The sequence below is a fragment of the Silurus aristotelis genome (genome assembly GCF_946808225.1).
Source record: "Silurus aristotelis genome assembly, chromosome: 6".
In the NCBI taxonomy this organism is placed as follows: domain Eukaryota; kingdom Metazoa; phylum Chordata; class Actinopteri; order Siluriformes; family Siluridae; genus Silurus; species Silurus aristotelis.
In genome coordinates, this window is record NC_139579.1 from 11,087,403 (window position 1) to 11,101,377 (window position 13,975).

Here is a 13,975-nt window from a genome sequence, read left to right on the forward strand (position 1 = left end):
CTGGTATCAGTACTTTACTTCTCTATTTTTCAGACAACTTTTTTACTTTGACAACATTTTTACCACTTTTATCTATTTGGTGACATGATCGATATTTTTTCTTCTCATAGGGCAGCTTTTTCAATCTACCACTGGTGTATCATGTCCAGTGATGTAAACATGACTGAGAACAGACACATTCCTGATCATCATCTTTGCTCTGCTTGTGTTCTCTATGGTGGATGTTCAGCCTGGATACATTCATTAGATAACAAAATAAAAAATTCAGTTTAATTAATATAAGACTAAACTCTCTTTCATCAGGTGGAGCATTCCGAGGTAAAGGCTGGTCATCTGGGTGAACAGACCACTTTGGTTTGAGCACCACTTCCTAGTGTTTGCTGCCCCCAGGGTGAGTCTCAGCCTCGCATTTGGTCATTTCTTTTCCTTTCTTTCCCATGTATCAAGTCGTGACCAAGCAACCAGAGAAAAAACATGAGCCATTCTGATCGTCTGTTAATGGAGAATGATTTATTAAATATTCATGAATATTCCAGCCAGCGAACGCACAGGTCATGGAAACCGAGTAAACAGTAAAGGAAAAAAAAAAAAAAGAAAAGAGGCTGTATGTGTGACTGAACCCCTGCATGAATCTGGTGGCTGAGCTGATGTTAAAACGGGAATGTTGGCTGTGATTTTACGCCTCGAGCTCGAAATCAAAGTACTGAGGATCGAAGTAGTGAATTCTGACGTAACCATCCTCACCTCCACTGCTGTAACTGCAGACAAAAAGAGAGAAAAAAACATTTACTCCAAAATACACGTTCACTTTTTATAGCAGTTTCAACAACGACCCAAAGCTCCACTTTTCATAGAAAATCATGTGCTTTTTGATCATCCGTTTTCTCGAGCAACTCTTCCGTCTATTCCGTCTAAATGATTAAACCCAGTAAATAAAGGCAAAATATGACACTATGAATAAATACCTTTTGCCATCTGGGTGAAACGCCACACAGTTGATTGGGCCGAAGTGACCCTTCACTCTCCCAAACTCCTCTTCGTAGGCTGCGTGGAAAAACCTGGACAGAAAAAACTGAAATCTGAAGAACTCGATTCAATGTACAAAAGTCCTTCCGTATTTCTTTTTTTTGTGTGTGTAGGATTTGGAGGTCAATTAATTAATCGGTTGCACAATTGCGACCTCTAGAGGCGAATCACTGATAAAGCATGCTGTTTATTTGATGTGTTAGCACATTTTTGAGTTAGTACTGGTCTTTTTTTTTTTTTTTTTTTTTTAATCGAGCATTCATTTCGAGTCGGACGACATCAGCAGTTTTTCACGAATCTGCATGTCGAATCAGCGCCGGAGCTCATCTATGAGAACTCTGATTGGCTACTTCGTAGCACACGAGAAAAAACAAACAAACAAACAGCCACTTGCAGTCATTCTTGCTCTTGTTTTTGCAACTTAGCAGAGATGATTGAAAAAAATAAATAAAAATTTCCACATTCGTTAGTAATGAACTAACAGGTGACGTCACTGCTTTATGTATTCACAGTTTTAACTCTTTCCAGGTTTGGACACCAAATACGCAGTACTGGCACCTACTGGTATGGGAGAGTTATGTTCTCTTACGTAATCGCAGAACATACACGCATGGTTTGATGAGGAAGATGAACCTAATAAACGGCATAACTTGCAGCACAATCGGTCGATTAATAAAAAATAAAAAAAACGTCCTGATTAATTGAAGTTGCGTTGTTTTCAAAAGAATGTAAATCTGTACTGCTGTACAAGCTGCACGTTCACTACTTCCAAGTTTCATTTCTATGGTTGCTGAGGGGTGTACTCACTTTAGTGACATACTGTATAGATATTCAAACATATACTCTGCTTAATATCCATGTTCCTAATGCAAGTCATTTGTAATTCATTATTTATAATTACCCCTTTTTTTGTTACACTGCAAGTATAATTTATCCTTAAAACATTAGGTGATCGTACTTATTCCATTATATACAATTTGAAAAATAAATATAAATGAATGTTTAAAATTAGATGATGCTACAAGTTAAAAACATTTTTCCCCAACCTGGCTTCGAATTTGCCGATCCTGGTGGAAGTGGTCGTGACCTCCATGGCTTCCTGACCTCCTCCCATGACCACCTGGACACAAACAGAAGACCATCAACAAGAAGATTTTTTTTAAATCAGGCCTGTTTGAGTTTCTCCATTTTATTCTACTTTATTCTCCTTAGCATTTGTCTACTACAACAGTAACTTATGTTTTCAAATGTGATTTACTGCGTCTTTACTACGTTCAAATGCTTGTTTCATTTTATTATACAAATTAATTATATTTTTTAGATGCTTATATCTTTAAATAAACAATCTTTTTTTTTAAGTGTCAAAACAATATATTTTAAGATTTTTTAAGCATGGTTGTCAACTTGCAACATTATTTTTTAAATGTTAATTGCAGATGGCTTCACCCTGCATTCTCAAATGCTAGTTCCCCCCCCCCAGAAACAACCAACCCAGCATGAGTGAATTTAAGGAGAAATCCGCCATGCACTCAACAAGCAGCCGCTAGAAGCTTTAAAATGTCCAAATTAAAGAAACTCTGTGACTTTTCCATTTAAATGGAAAAATCAATGATCAAAATAATCGTGAGTTGCAGCCCCAAGCCTGAATGCACTTTCAAATTAAATGATCATAATTGACCAGACAAATTTCATATACACTATATGGACAAAAATATTGGGACACACTTTTAAGCCCTATGAGGTTCTCTCATATCCGTTACCACAACGTTGAAGGCATCCAATTGTATAAGGACGTCTTTGGGTGCGGTAGCATGAAACTTTCCCTTCACCTGAACTAGGAGATCTTATTGAACACCTCTGGGATGAATGTGAACACTGACTGCACCCCCAGGCCTCCTCACCTCACCTACATCACCATACCTTCGACTGTGGGTGAACAGACACTCACCAATCGAGTGGAACCGCTTACCAGAAGAGTGCAACTTTATAATAAGTCCAAATAGGAACTAAATTTGAATTTGGAGATCCACAAACTTTTGTCCATATACTGTATTTAAGCATTAAACAAAACCAGTCGTCATAATTCTTCTTAATTTTCCCAGAAACGTGTCAAATAAAAAGGCACTCACGTGGTCCATGTTGGGCGAGATGGCGGCAGAGTTCACGGGTCGCTCGGTCTTGAAGGTTTTGATGTGGTCGAGAGAGGCTGAGTCAAACAGCTAAAGAGCGAGAGAGAGAGCGAGAGCGAGAGCAAGCGAGCGAGAGAGAGCGAGCGAGAGATTCAGTCAAGAAAATCGTTTAGGAACAATCCACCAATGCCTAAAAGCAATTTCATACACACATACGCCTCCTGGTAGAATTTCACATCTGACAACCTAAAATAACTAACAAAAAGCAACTGTTGTATTCATCCTTTCAGTTAGTTTTCTACTGAAAACACCAATGACGGCGTTAACATGGAGCATGACCAGAGTATGAGTGGGATTTGTCGAGCAGGTGTGTTACCTGATGTTAATGAGCTTGTTGTGTGTCAGGTGCTTCTTTGCCCCCACCTCGCAGTGCCTAGTCTTACGGTTTATAAGAGACACATGCAGGTTTTTTTGGTTTCTATGCAGGAAACTCGTTTTTTTTAACCAAAATTAATTGGTAGTATCAGTAGGTTTTCAATGAAATATATGTAGCGCTGTCACATTTTACTTCACACGTTTCTGTTCATATTTAGAAAGTATACACATGTAGATTAAATGGTGAAAGGAATACTAATCCAACATGGCTACCATTTCCATACTTCATGCAAAAGTATTACGCAATTCCGCCTGGACTGCAGCTCACTGGAACTGACGTCAAGACGATGAGCCAAATCATATGTCCGATTGAGCCGAGTCATATGATTCAATGTGTCATATGTGCGAGCGTTATTTAGCGAGCAAACGTTTGGCTGGAGTTAAAAAGGATCTGATAACTTATTTTTTCAGAATAAAGAATCACTAAACATCATATTTAATTTCATTATGTTTTGGTATGTTAAGATCTAAAACACTTTGAACAGCACTTGCTAGAAACAGCTAGACTTTAATGGTCTCTGAGAAGAAAGTTCAGTGGAGAGATAAGTGCAAATTTGACATTTTTGGCTCTTACGTGAGGTGAAGAACAGGAGGAGAAGATGTGAGCAGTGTGGTGACTGCACCCCCACAGTCAAACATGGAGGTGGAAACGTAATGGTTTGGGGTTGTTTTGGAGCAGGGAAGTTTGGAGACTTATTCCAGGGGGAAAGGAACCAATATGGCAACCATTCCATGCTCGATTGGCTCATTGGAACAGACTTCAGCGTACAACAAGATGATGAGCCAAAGCATATGTCCAAACTCTAAGAGCTCTTCAGAGAGCAAACAGTCATCTGGAGTGATATCCATCATAAAACGGCCGGCCCAGTCACTGCACCTAAATCCTACTGAACTGCTCTGGGATGAACGTTGGCAAGTTTAACAAGAGGCACGACAAGTATTTAGCTGAATGTTTGGAAAAAAAACGAACTGTCCAGATGCTGCGTGTGCGTAAAATTATTATTAATTAATGGGAGAATTTTTCAATTAAAAAAGTCTTTTGTTTCATAGTTTCAAGTATTTGTTTCTTTTAGAAAATACAAACCTTGGCAGCGCAGTCTTTAGAGGCCGTGATGAACATTGTGAGGTCTACAGACGACTGGATGTCGTTGATCTGCTTTGTGTGCTCCTTCACTTTCGTCAGGATATCCCCAGACTACCGACACACACACACACACACACACACACACACACACACACACACACACACACACACACACACACACACACACACACACACACACACACACACACACACACACACACACACACACACACACACACACACACACACACACACACACACACACACACACACACACACACACACACACACACACGATTACTGCGAAGGTTTTTCAACTAAAACCCCAAAAGCACTCTACTATTATTTAGATGCAACTATGCAGAAATGACTTCAGGATATAAAATCAGTAGATGGGAGGAACTGAACCTTGGCGCTGAACTGGTTGATTTCTCCGTTCTCGTGTCCTGCGATCACAAACTCCCCCAGAGGCCCCCACACCGCACTCGTGATCTTGGACTCGCTGCACGGCACCGAGAGATACGACTGGTTGTCCTCTGATCGATGGAGAAAAAGGACCTTTATGGTTAGTAAAGTATCTGTATATCCCTTCACACCATTAGACCTTTTTTTTTTTTTTTGAGCATTCTGGAGCTGAGATCAGCAAAAGCAAAAGCTTTTTTTTTTTTTTGCAGAAGAGTAATTCCTTATAGTAATAATCAAAGTGGTAAACAGAAAACCCCAAATCATTTTTGTACAGCACTTTTAACAGATCTGATAATAAATAAACTCAAAAGCATACGCAACAATGCCAGGGGCATAAAAAAGAAACGAGAGTTAGCGCAGTGTCACTGTGGCTACTCGCGTTGTACCGGAAATACGACGTGGGTGCCCCGAAATACGACGTGTAAATACGATTGTAAAACTCAGATTTTGTTGTGCGCATGCAGTGGCACGTGCCACTTCCGTTTTTATGACTGTCTAGTGATTATGGATTCTTTAGTGTTTGCTTTTAGCGAGGGAGGGAATGAAGAAAGGATGGAAGGAATGAAGACGTTTGTTAAAGTATGATGAAATAAGTACAACAGTTAAGTAGAACACGTGTTTAGAAAATTTAATATTAAATATTAAATACACACATACATACACAATATATTTCATTTTATTTCATTTGTACCAATTAAATCGATTCACTCAATAACAATTACTGCATTAATTTTATTTATTCCAAGTTTTATAAATAAATAAATGCGTTTTGCGTTCCTTCCACTGAATTGGACTTAAAAACTGAGGTATGTACCGAACCAGGAATTTTGTGTACCGTTACACCCCTAATAAAACGTGAAACATTAAAATCATACCAGACAGAAGTCCAGTGAGTTTAGACAGAAAAAGCCTTTGTTTTTTTTTACAGAACATTGAAATTATTTCTTCAAATATCCTGGATTGTTAGGAAGTTAGAGTCAGAGCATAGGATCTTAACCTCTTTCTGAGCTGAATGGTTTAAGGGTCTTGCTCAAGGACCCAACAGTGACAGCGTGGTTGAATCCCCCAACCTTCCAATCAGTTCCCCAGAGCCTTAACTAGTGCTCCATTACATGACCCAATATCTGGATCCTTGGAAATTTCAGTTCAAAGCCCATATTTGCACCCGTTTATACGTACCGATCTGTTGAGGGTCTCGGAGATCGAAGAAGTTCAGGTAGCACTGGTAGCCCATCTGTTTGTCCGTGGAGAACATGACGATGTTCCCGCTGAAGTCGAATCCGCACGTCCTCACTGCCGAGTTGGTGTCAAGCACGGCAAGCTGTTTACCTGCGGAGCAATGCAGTGACAAACTTTCTACCAGGGTTCAACAGATTAAATTTACAAGGTGGTATAAAAATTTTTTGAGATTGACTGTGATAACCGGTGCTTTTCTGAGAGCAAAGCGCAAACGTGAAATTCCACGTGTAACTGGGCCCATCAACGAGCTCAATATCAAAACCATTAGCCAACTTGTGCATGATGATCATCGGAGAACAATCCACATGATCTCACTTCCGGCTCAGAGCCCATTGTAGTCTAGGACATTAAGCGAAGCTCTCATTCTGTATTCTGGTTTATTTTCTGTGCACGCACAAAAACGTGATTCTCGAGTTTGAAGTGTTCTGAATGTAGTAGTAGTTTCTTTCGGCTTCTCCCGCTCCCGGGGTCGCCACAGCGGATCCTCCGCACGTTTGATTTGGCATATGTTTTACGCTGGATGCCCTTCCTAACGCAACCCTCCCCAATTTATCCGGGCTTGGGACCGGCACTGAGAGTGGCTGGGGATGGTTCCCTGACCGGGAATCGAACCCGGGTCGCAGCGGTGAGAGCGCTGCATCTTAACCACTAGACCACCAGGGGACCTCCACCAGGGGACCTTCTGAATGACTTATTAAAACTAGAACAGACAGTAACGAACCTGTTTCACAGTCCCAGAGTCTGCAGCTGTTATCGGCGGATCCGGTCAAGACGTGCTTCGTGTCCCCTTCACAAGTTATTAAAGCAAACGTACAGAAATCAGTTGTGTGTGTGTGTGTGAGTGAGTGAGTGCTGGACACTTGGTTCCATGAGATAGTAAACAGTAAAATTCTCCCCTGCGCTCTGACAGATTAGTGTGTCTTGTATGTAGTCTATAATTGGCTGCTGACAAAATGGATTTATTGATCCCTGAGGGAAACAATCAATCTCTCATCATCTTTCTCACTCAGCCAGTGTTTTCTTTTTTCTTTCTTTCTTTGTGTCTCTCACTCATTGTTCTCTCTTCCATTCTTTGTCTATCATTCAGTGTCTTTCTCTCACTCAGTGTCTCCTTCTTTCTCTCAAACTTACTGTCTCTTTCTTTCTTAAATAACATCTCCCTCTCACTTAGTCTCTCTCTCTCCCTCCCTCTCACTTAGTCTCTCTCTCTCCCTCCCTCTCACTTAGTCTCTCTCTCTCCCTCCCTCTCACTTAGTCTCTCTCTCTCCCTCCCTCTCACTTAGTCTCTCTCTCTCCCTCCCTCTCACTTAGTCTCTCTCTCTCCCTCCCTCTCACTTAGTCTCTCTCTCTCCCTCCCTCTCACTTAGTCTCTCTCTCTCCCTCCCTCTCACTTAGTCTCTCTCTCTCCCTCCCTCTCACTTAGTCTCTCTCTCTCCCTCCCTCTCACTTAGTCTCTCTCTCTCCCTCCCTCTCACTTAGTCTCTCTCTCTCCCTCCCTCTCACTTAGTCTCTCTCTCTCCCTCCCTCTCACTTAGTCTCTCTCTCTCCCTCCCTCTCACTTAGTCTCTCTCTCTCCCTCCCTCTCACTTAGTCTCTCTCTCTCCCTCCCTCTCACTTAGTCTCTCTCTCTCCCTCCCTCTCACTTAGTCTCTCTCTCTCCCTCCCTCTCACTTAGTCTCTCTCTCTCCCTCCCTCTCACTTAGTCTCTCTCTCTCCCTCCCTCTCACTTAGTCTCTCTCTCTCCCTCCCTCTCACTTAGTCTCTCTCTCTCCCTCCCTCTCACTTAGTCTCTCTCTCTCCCTCCCTCTCACTTAGTCTCTCTCTCTCCCTCCCTCTCACTTAGTCTCTCTCTCTCCCTCCCTCTCACTTAGTCTCTCTCTCTCCCTCCCTCTCACTTAGTCTCTCTCTCTCCCTCCCTCTCACTTAGTCTCTCTCTCTCCCTCCCTCTCACTTAGTCTCTCTCTCTCCCTCCCTCTCACTTAGTCTCTCTCTCTCCCTCCCTCTCACTTAGTCTCTCTCTCTCCCTCCCTCTCACTTAGTCTCTCTCTCTCCCTCCCTCTCACTTAGTCTCTCTCTCTCCCTCCCTCTCACTTAGTCTCTCTCTCTCCCTCCCTCTCACTTAGTCTCTCTCTCTCCCTCCCTCTCACTTAGTCTCTCTCTCTCCCTCCCTCTCACTTAGTCTCTCTCTCTCCCTCCCTCTCACTTAGTCTCTCTCTCTCCCTCCCTCTCACTTAGTCTCTCTCTCTCCCTCCCTCTCACTTAGTCTCTCTCTCTCCCTCCCTCTCACTTAGTCTCTCTCTCTCCCTCCCTCTCACTTAGTCTCTCTCTCTCCCTCCCTCTCACTTAGTCTCTCTCTCTCCCTCCCTCTCACTTAGTCTCTCTCTCTCCCTCCCTCTCACTTAGTCTCTCTCTCTCCCTCCCTCTCACTTAGTCTCTCTCTCTCCCTCCCTCTCACTTAGTCTCTCTCTCTCCCTCCCTCTCACTTAGTCTCTCTCTCTCCCTCCCTCTCACTTAGTCTCTCTCTCTCCCTCCCTCTCACTTAGTCTCTCTCTCTCCCTCCCTCTCACTTAGTCTCTCTCTCTCCCTCCCTCTCACTTAGTCTCTCTCTCTCCCTCCCTCTCACTTAGTCTCTCTCTCTCCCTCCCTCTCACTTAGTCTCTCTCTCTCCCTCCCTCTCACTTAGTCTCTCTCTCTCCCTCCCTCTCACTTAGTCTCTCTCTCTCCCTCCCTCTCACTTAGTCTCTCTCTCCCTCCCTCTCACTTAGTCTCTCTCTCCCTCCCTCTCACTTAGTCTCTCTCTCCCTCCCTCTCACTTAGTCTCTCACTCCCTCCCTCTCACTTAGTCTCTCACTCCCTCCCTCTCACTTAGTCTCTCACTCCCTCCCTCTCACTTAGTCTCTCTCTCCCTCTCACTTAGTCTCTCTCTCCCTCTCACTTAGTCTCTCTCTCCCTCTCACTTAGTCTCTCTCTCCCTCTCACTTAGTCTCTCTCTCCCTCTCACTTAGTTTTAGGATACAGTCGACATCCACACACCACACAGCTCCGGTGTGACCGTTGTAAGTGCCAAGTCTCTCCCCATTGACAGAGTACCACACGTTCACAAACTGAATAAGGGGGGGAAGAAGAAGAAAAAAACACACACACACACACACACACACACACACACACACACACACACACACACACACACACACGTAAATACCATGAAACACATTCTATGTTATTTGTATATTTTAATGTGCAATTTGCAGTTTTTGGCCAATAATCTTAAAAAAAAAAATACATTAGTTACATTTATGTTTAAGAGGAACATGTCCACATACCTGGTCTTTGGCCACGGAGAACAGCAGGTCGCCCTCTCTGTTGTATTTAATTTGAGTGATGGACCTTTCATGGCCCTGCAGAAGGATGGGTTTCTGTGTAATAATACGAGAGAAAACAGTATTAACGCGCACTGTTCGGTGGCAGATACACAAGCAGGGTCCCCTTTTCCTTCTTGTGCAAAGTGAGAGACCAGGCGTGTCTTCAGCCGGGTGTGAAGAACACCACCAGGAAAAACACCACCACAGACATCAGGAGAACATCTGTCAAGTTCACACACTATAACCCTTTTAACGTTTTCTTGACGGGATTCCCAGGAATCGCTGTCGTCCAGTAAACTGAAATATTCATCACTGAAGACGATGATGAATTTGAGCCAGACAGAAGGTGGCGCTGCAGAAACTAGACCCAGTTAAACCTGTCTTTGTGCTCTGTTATAGTTATAAATGTTATGAAGAAACACACTTCAGGGTAATGAGACAAACTCCTCTACAAAATCACTAATTACGTTCCTACATCAGCTTTACTCCTCTTTATTCAATTTACACTCAAATTTTATCGCACTTTTAACAACAAAGATTCGTTCCTATAAGTTTACGTCTAACAGGGATGGTAAGATTTATGGATTCGGATGAATATGACTATTTTACAGCTACGCAAGTAAAATTGTTTTAAGACACGCCTGTGAGAATATAGAACACAAAATAGAGATTAACCTGGCAGAGGTAGAGCTGCATCTTCCGGGAGACTGAACAGGAAAAGAGCGGTTTTATTCAGTTATGGAGATGCACATCCCTAACACCTAATGCTTCAGACAGTGGAGATTGTGGTGAGGAAAATCTCCCTGAAATGGAATAAGGAAAAAAAACCTGGAGAGGAACCACTCTTCATCTGAGTCCTGAGCCATTGCAGTAGAACTTCACAATATTAATATATTATTCACAGAAGATTCCAGTCCAAATCCATCCTCACGGTTCTTAGTTACTCAGTACCTTCATGGATCTTTAGATTAAAATGATAGGATAAGGTTTAGGTTTAGTCTAATATGATGCTGTATGATCAGACACACCTGCTGAGGTTGCCTTGGGATACGCATACAGGTAGCCGTCGACTTACGACCACGATTGGGACCGAAGACCGTAAGTCTGGTCGTAAGTAGAGTAGGCTATATGCACAGTACTGTAAATTGATGCCGGAAGCTGGTACGCACTATCGTACGCCACGGCTAGCGATTGTGGTCGTAAGTCGACGACTACCTGTAGTCTCATCATTAACTCCAAGATCTCGGACGTCTTGAAAGGTCTCGCGAGATTACGCGAGAATAAGTCAGTCTGAGCGAAAAATGTAAATAAAACACTAAATAATTGCTAAAAACAAACAGCTGTTACACTCACTGAGAGAATAATCGTCTTACTGCCAAACAAGAAACGTCGCATAAAACGTGTAAATAAATAAAAAATAAACAGCAAGCCGCGGGAGCGCAATTAGGGGTTTTACAAGCACGGCTGTATCCTAAACAGCTCGCATCAGGACTCCGTGTAGTGCACTCCGCTGCATGTGAAAAGCGCAATGTAGTGAGCGAATGCACAGGGAGTCAGACCCCATTTGGAACATGGCCCCTACTCTTCCAGCGCTCGCAGCTCGGGCCCAGTTCGTCACAGCTGATCACTGATAATGAACCGCCGCGTTTTACTGCCATTAATAACGGGTTATAACGCACACATACAGACGCAGAGCCCAAATCCCCACACTTACCATGTTTGATAATCTCGCTCACTCTGTATCTTCTTAATAAAGATCCGCGTATTAGACCTACGTATATTTCAATACTCCATGCGCGTGCTGCTAAGCGCCGGGTTTAAAACGGAAAGGGAACGTCTTACTTCCGGTTCTTCTGAAAAGAAGACCGGACACAAACAAGTTCCCTCGCACGAGCTTTCCGCCTGGGTTTCTTTTATCAGAAAATTGTGAGAAAAAAAACTAATGCAAAACAACTTCAAACCTTAGCTGTATTTTAATTTGAAGCTCCAAACGTCTTGTTTATATTGGATCAGATCAGTTCTAAATTAAAATTACATCCTTAAACAACTTATCAAGTCTATTTTTGAACTTCAATACAGAACCCAAACATTCTATAAAAAGTTTCCATTTTCCACTTTTTTAGATTTTTAAAAATGTTAAATTTTGTATACGATTTTTCCTTAATTTATTATTTAAAAAACACCAGAAAACATAAAACTTTATTTGTATTGTTTATCTGTTATATTTCCCAATTATTTATGTCTAACTATTGATATGTCCATTCATCCATCCATCCATCCATCCATCCATCCATCCATCCACAGAATTAGTCTCCTGTTTACCTTGGCAAAAATCCTTACAAATTCATCCATGTCTAAAGTATTTGTTATGGATTTCTCATGGGCCAAGATCACACAATTTCTCCTTAATGCAACATGGTGTGACGACAGGGGTGTAGGATTATTCAGTGTGGAGAAGGAATTCTCACATGATGCTGAAGACACCAATTTCCAGCTCTCCAGCCATGGTTGTGTGCGCTTAACAGAAAGAGCGGTGTAAATGACCGAAAGCATGCTTTGGGTAATGAGCTAATATTGGCTGGGATAAAACGCCCTTCTTGAAATCGCTAACTGCCTGAACTGGGGCTGAAACAGCCAAGAGATGGGTGTGTTTTGGAGCACTAGTTGTGGACTGAGGAGGAGCAGGGTTGTGGAGGGTAAACTGAAATTAACTGTAGCATCTGATGTGCTACAGACTTACGCAGTGTTAGCCTTGCTTATAGGCTTAAAATCACCATACATCACACATGTCATGACAGCAGTTGAATAAAGTGTAATATAATTTTATGTCGGTTAAACAAGCATTTGTTAGCTGCTGCACTACAATTACAAATGAAAAAACGGCAATATGGAGCTTTTTTTCATCAAAGCGACTGTTCCAAACCATTTACTTACTTATGCATATGCACACGGTTAACAAATAATCAGGCAATGTTAATAAGTAGAGGTCGACCAATAGTAAACTTTACCGATACCCATAACTAGTTTGGATCCTACTTGCAGACAAACAAAAACTTTAATTAAAAAAGAAAAAGAAAAAAGTACGGAATCATGAAAATGTACTAAATGAATTAAATGTGAATATATTAATGATAATAAATATAATCAAACAGTTAATACATAAATATAATATATATTCTTATGTGTAAAAACAAACAGCACGTGGCATCAGTGATTCGCCTCTAGTGGCCGCTCTCGTAATGACTTAACCGGAAGCCGGAAAAAATTGCATTGATTTTTGCCGATAGTCGATAGTTCCAGCAATCTACTATAGGTGCTTTGACCTCTATTAATAGTTAAGGGAAATTTAAGCTTGAAAGCCGACATTTATTATCAAATACAGATATTATACGGGTAAAACATGTTAAAATTAAAATGACCAACATACATTGATCAGAGATTGACATTATAATAGGTGAAGTGAATAACACTGATTATCTCTTCATCATGGCACCTGTTAGCGAGTATGATATATACGGCAACAAGTGAACATTTTGTTCTTAAAGTTGATGTGTTAGAAGCAGGAAAAATGGGATTTGAGTGAGTTTGACGAGGGCTAAACTGTGAAGGCTAGATGTCTGGGACAGAGCATCTCTAAAACTCCAACTCTTTTGGGGTGTTTCCTGGTCTGCAGTGGTCAATATCTATCAAAAGCTGTTTAAGGAAGGAACAGCGTTAAACCGGCAACTGGGTCATTGATGGCCGAGGCTCATTGACGCACGTGTGGTCCGATCCAACAGACAAGCTCCTGTATGCTAAATGGGTCAGGAGTGTTTTGGTAGCAAAAGGGGGACCAACACAACATTAGGCAGGTGGTCATAATGTTATGCCAGATCGATGGCCATATAGTTATGCCAGGTTGGTGTATGTGTCTCTAAAATTGTTCAGAACTATAAGATGTTAATAGATTTTGTTAATGTTTTTCTTGGTTGTATTGTATTACACTGCATGGTACAGACCTGGGGCTTTCCCTAAAGCATCAAGGAGTCTTGGATTGAAGCATCTGTCTGACAACTAGAGTTTGGCTGAAATTGGGTCATGCAACAGGACAATGATCCCAAACAGACCGGAAAATCACTACAGGATAGTTGAACAACAATAGAATCAAGGTGTTGCAATGACCCAGTCAAAGTCCAAACCTCAACATGAATGAAAAGGACATTGAAACATCAAAAAGTAGACAAACTTTTTTTTTT

At 41.9% G+C, this 13,975-nt stretch overlaps 1 protein-coding gene across 1 annotated transcript; it reads right to left on the minus strand.

Moving 5' to 3' along the window:
* Positions 1-490: 490 nt before the first annotated feature.
* eif3i (eukaryotic translation initiation factor 3, subunit I) lies at positions 491-11,615 on the minus strand. The gene is made up of 11 exons (XM_083543369.1): positions 11,455-11,615; positions 9,702-9,794; positions 9,395-9,482; positions 7,100-7,165; positions 6,319-6,468; positions 5,083-5,210; positions 4,675-4,785; positions 3,156-3,245; positions 2,073-2,146; positions 966-1,058; positions 491-758 (listed from the first exon to the last, which is right to left on the minus strand). Exons 1-11 carry the CDS (start codon positions 11,455-11,457, stop codon positions 677-679), a joined length of 978 nt encoding a protein of 325 aa, XP_083399495.1. The 5' UTR covers positions 11,458-11,615; the 3' UTR covers positions 491-676.
* Positions 11,616-13,975: the final 2,360 nt, after the last annotated feature.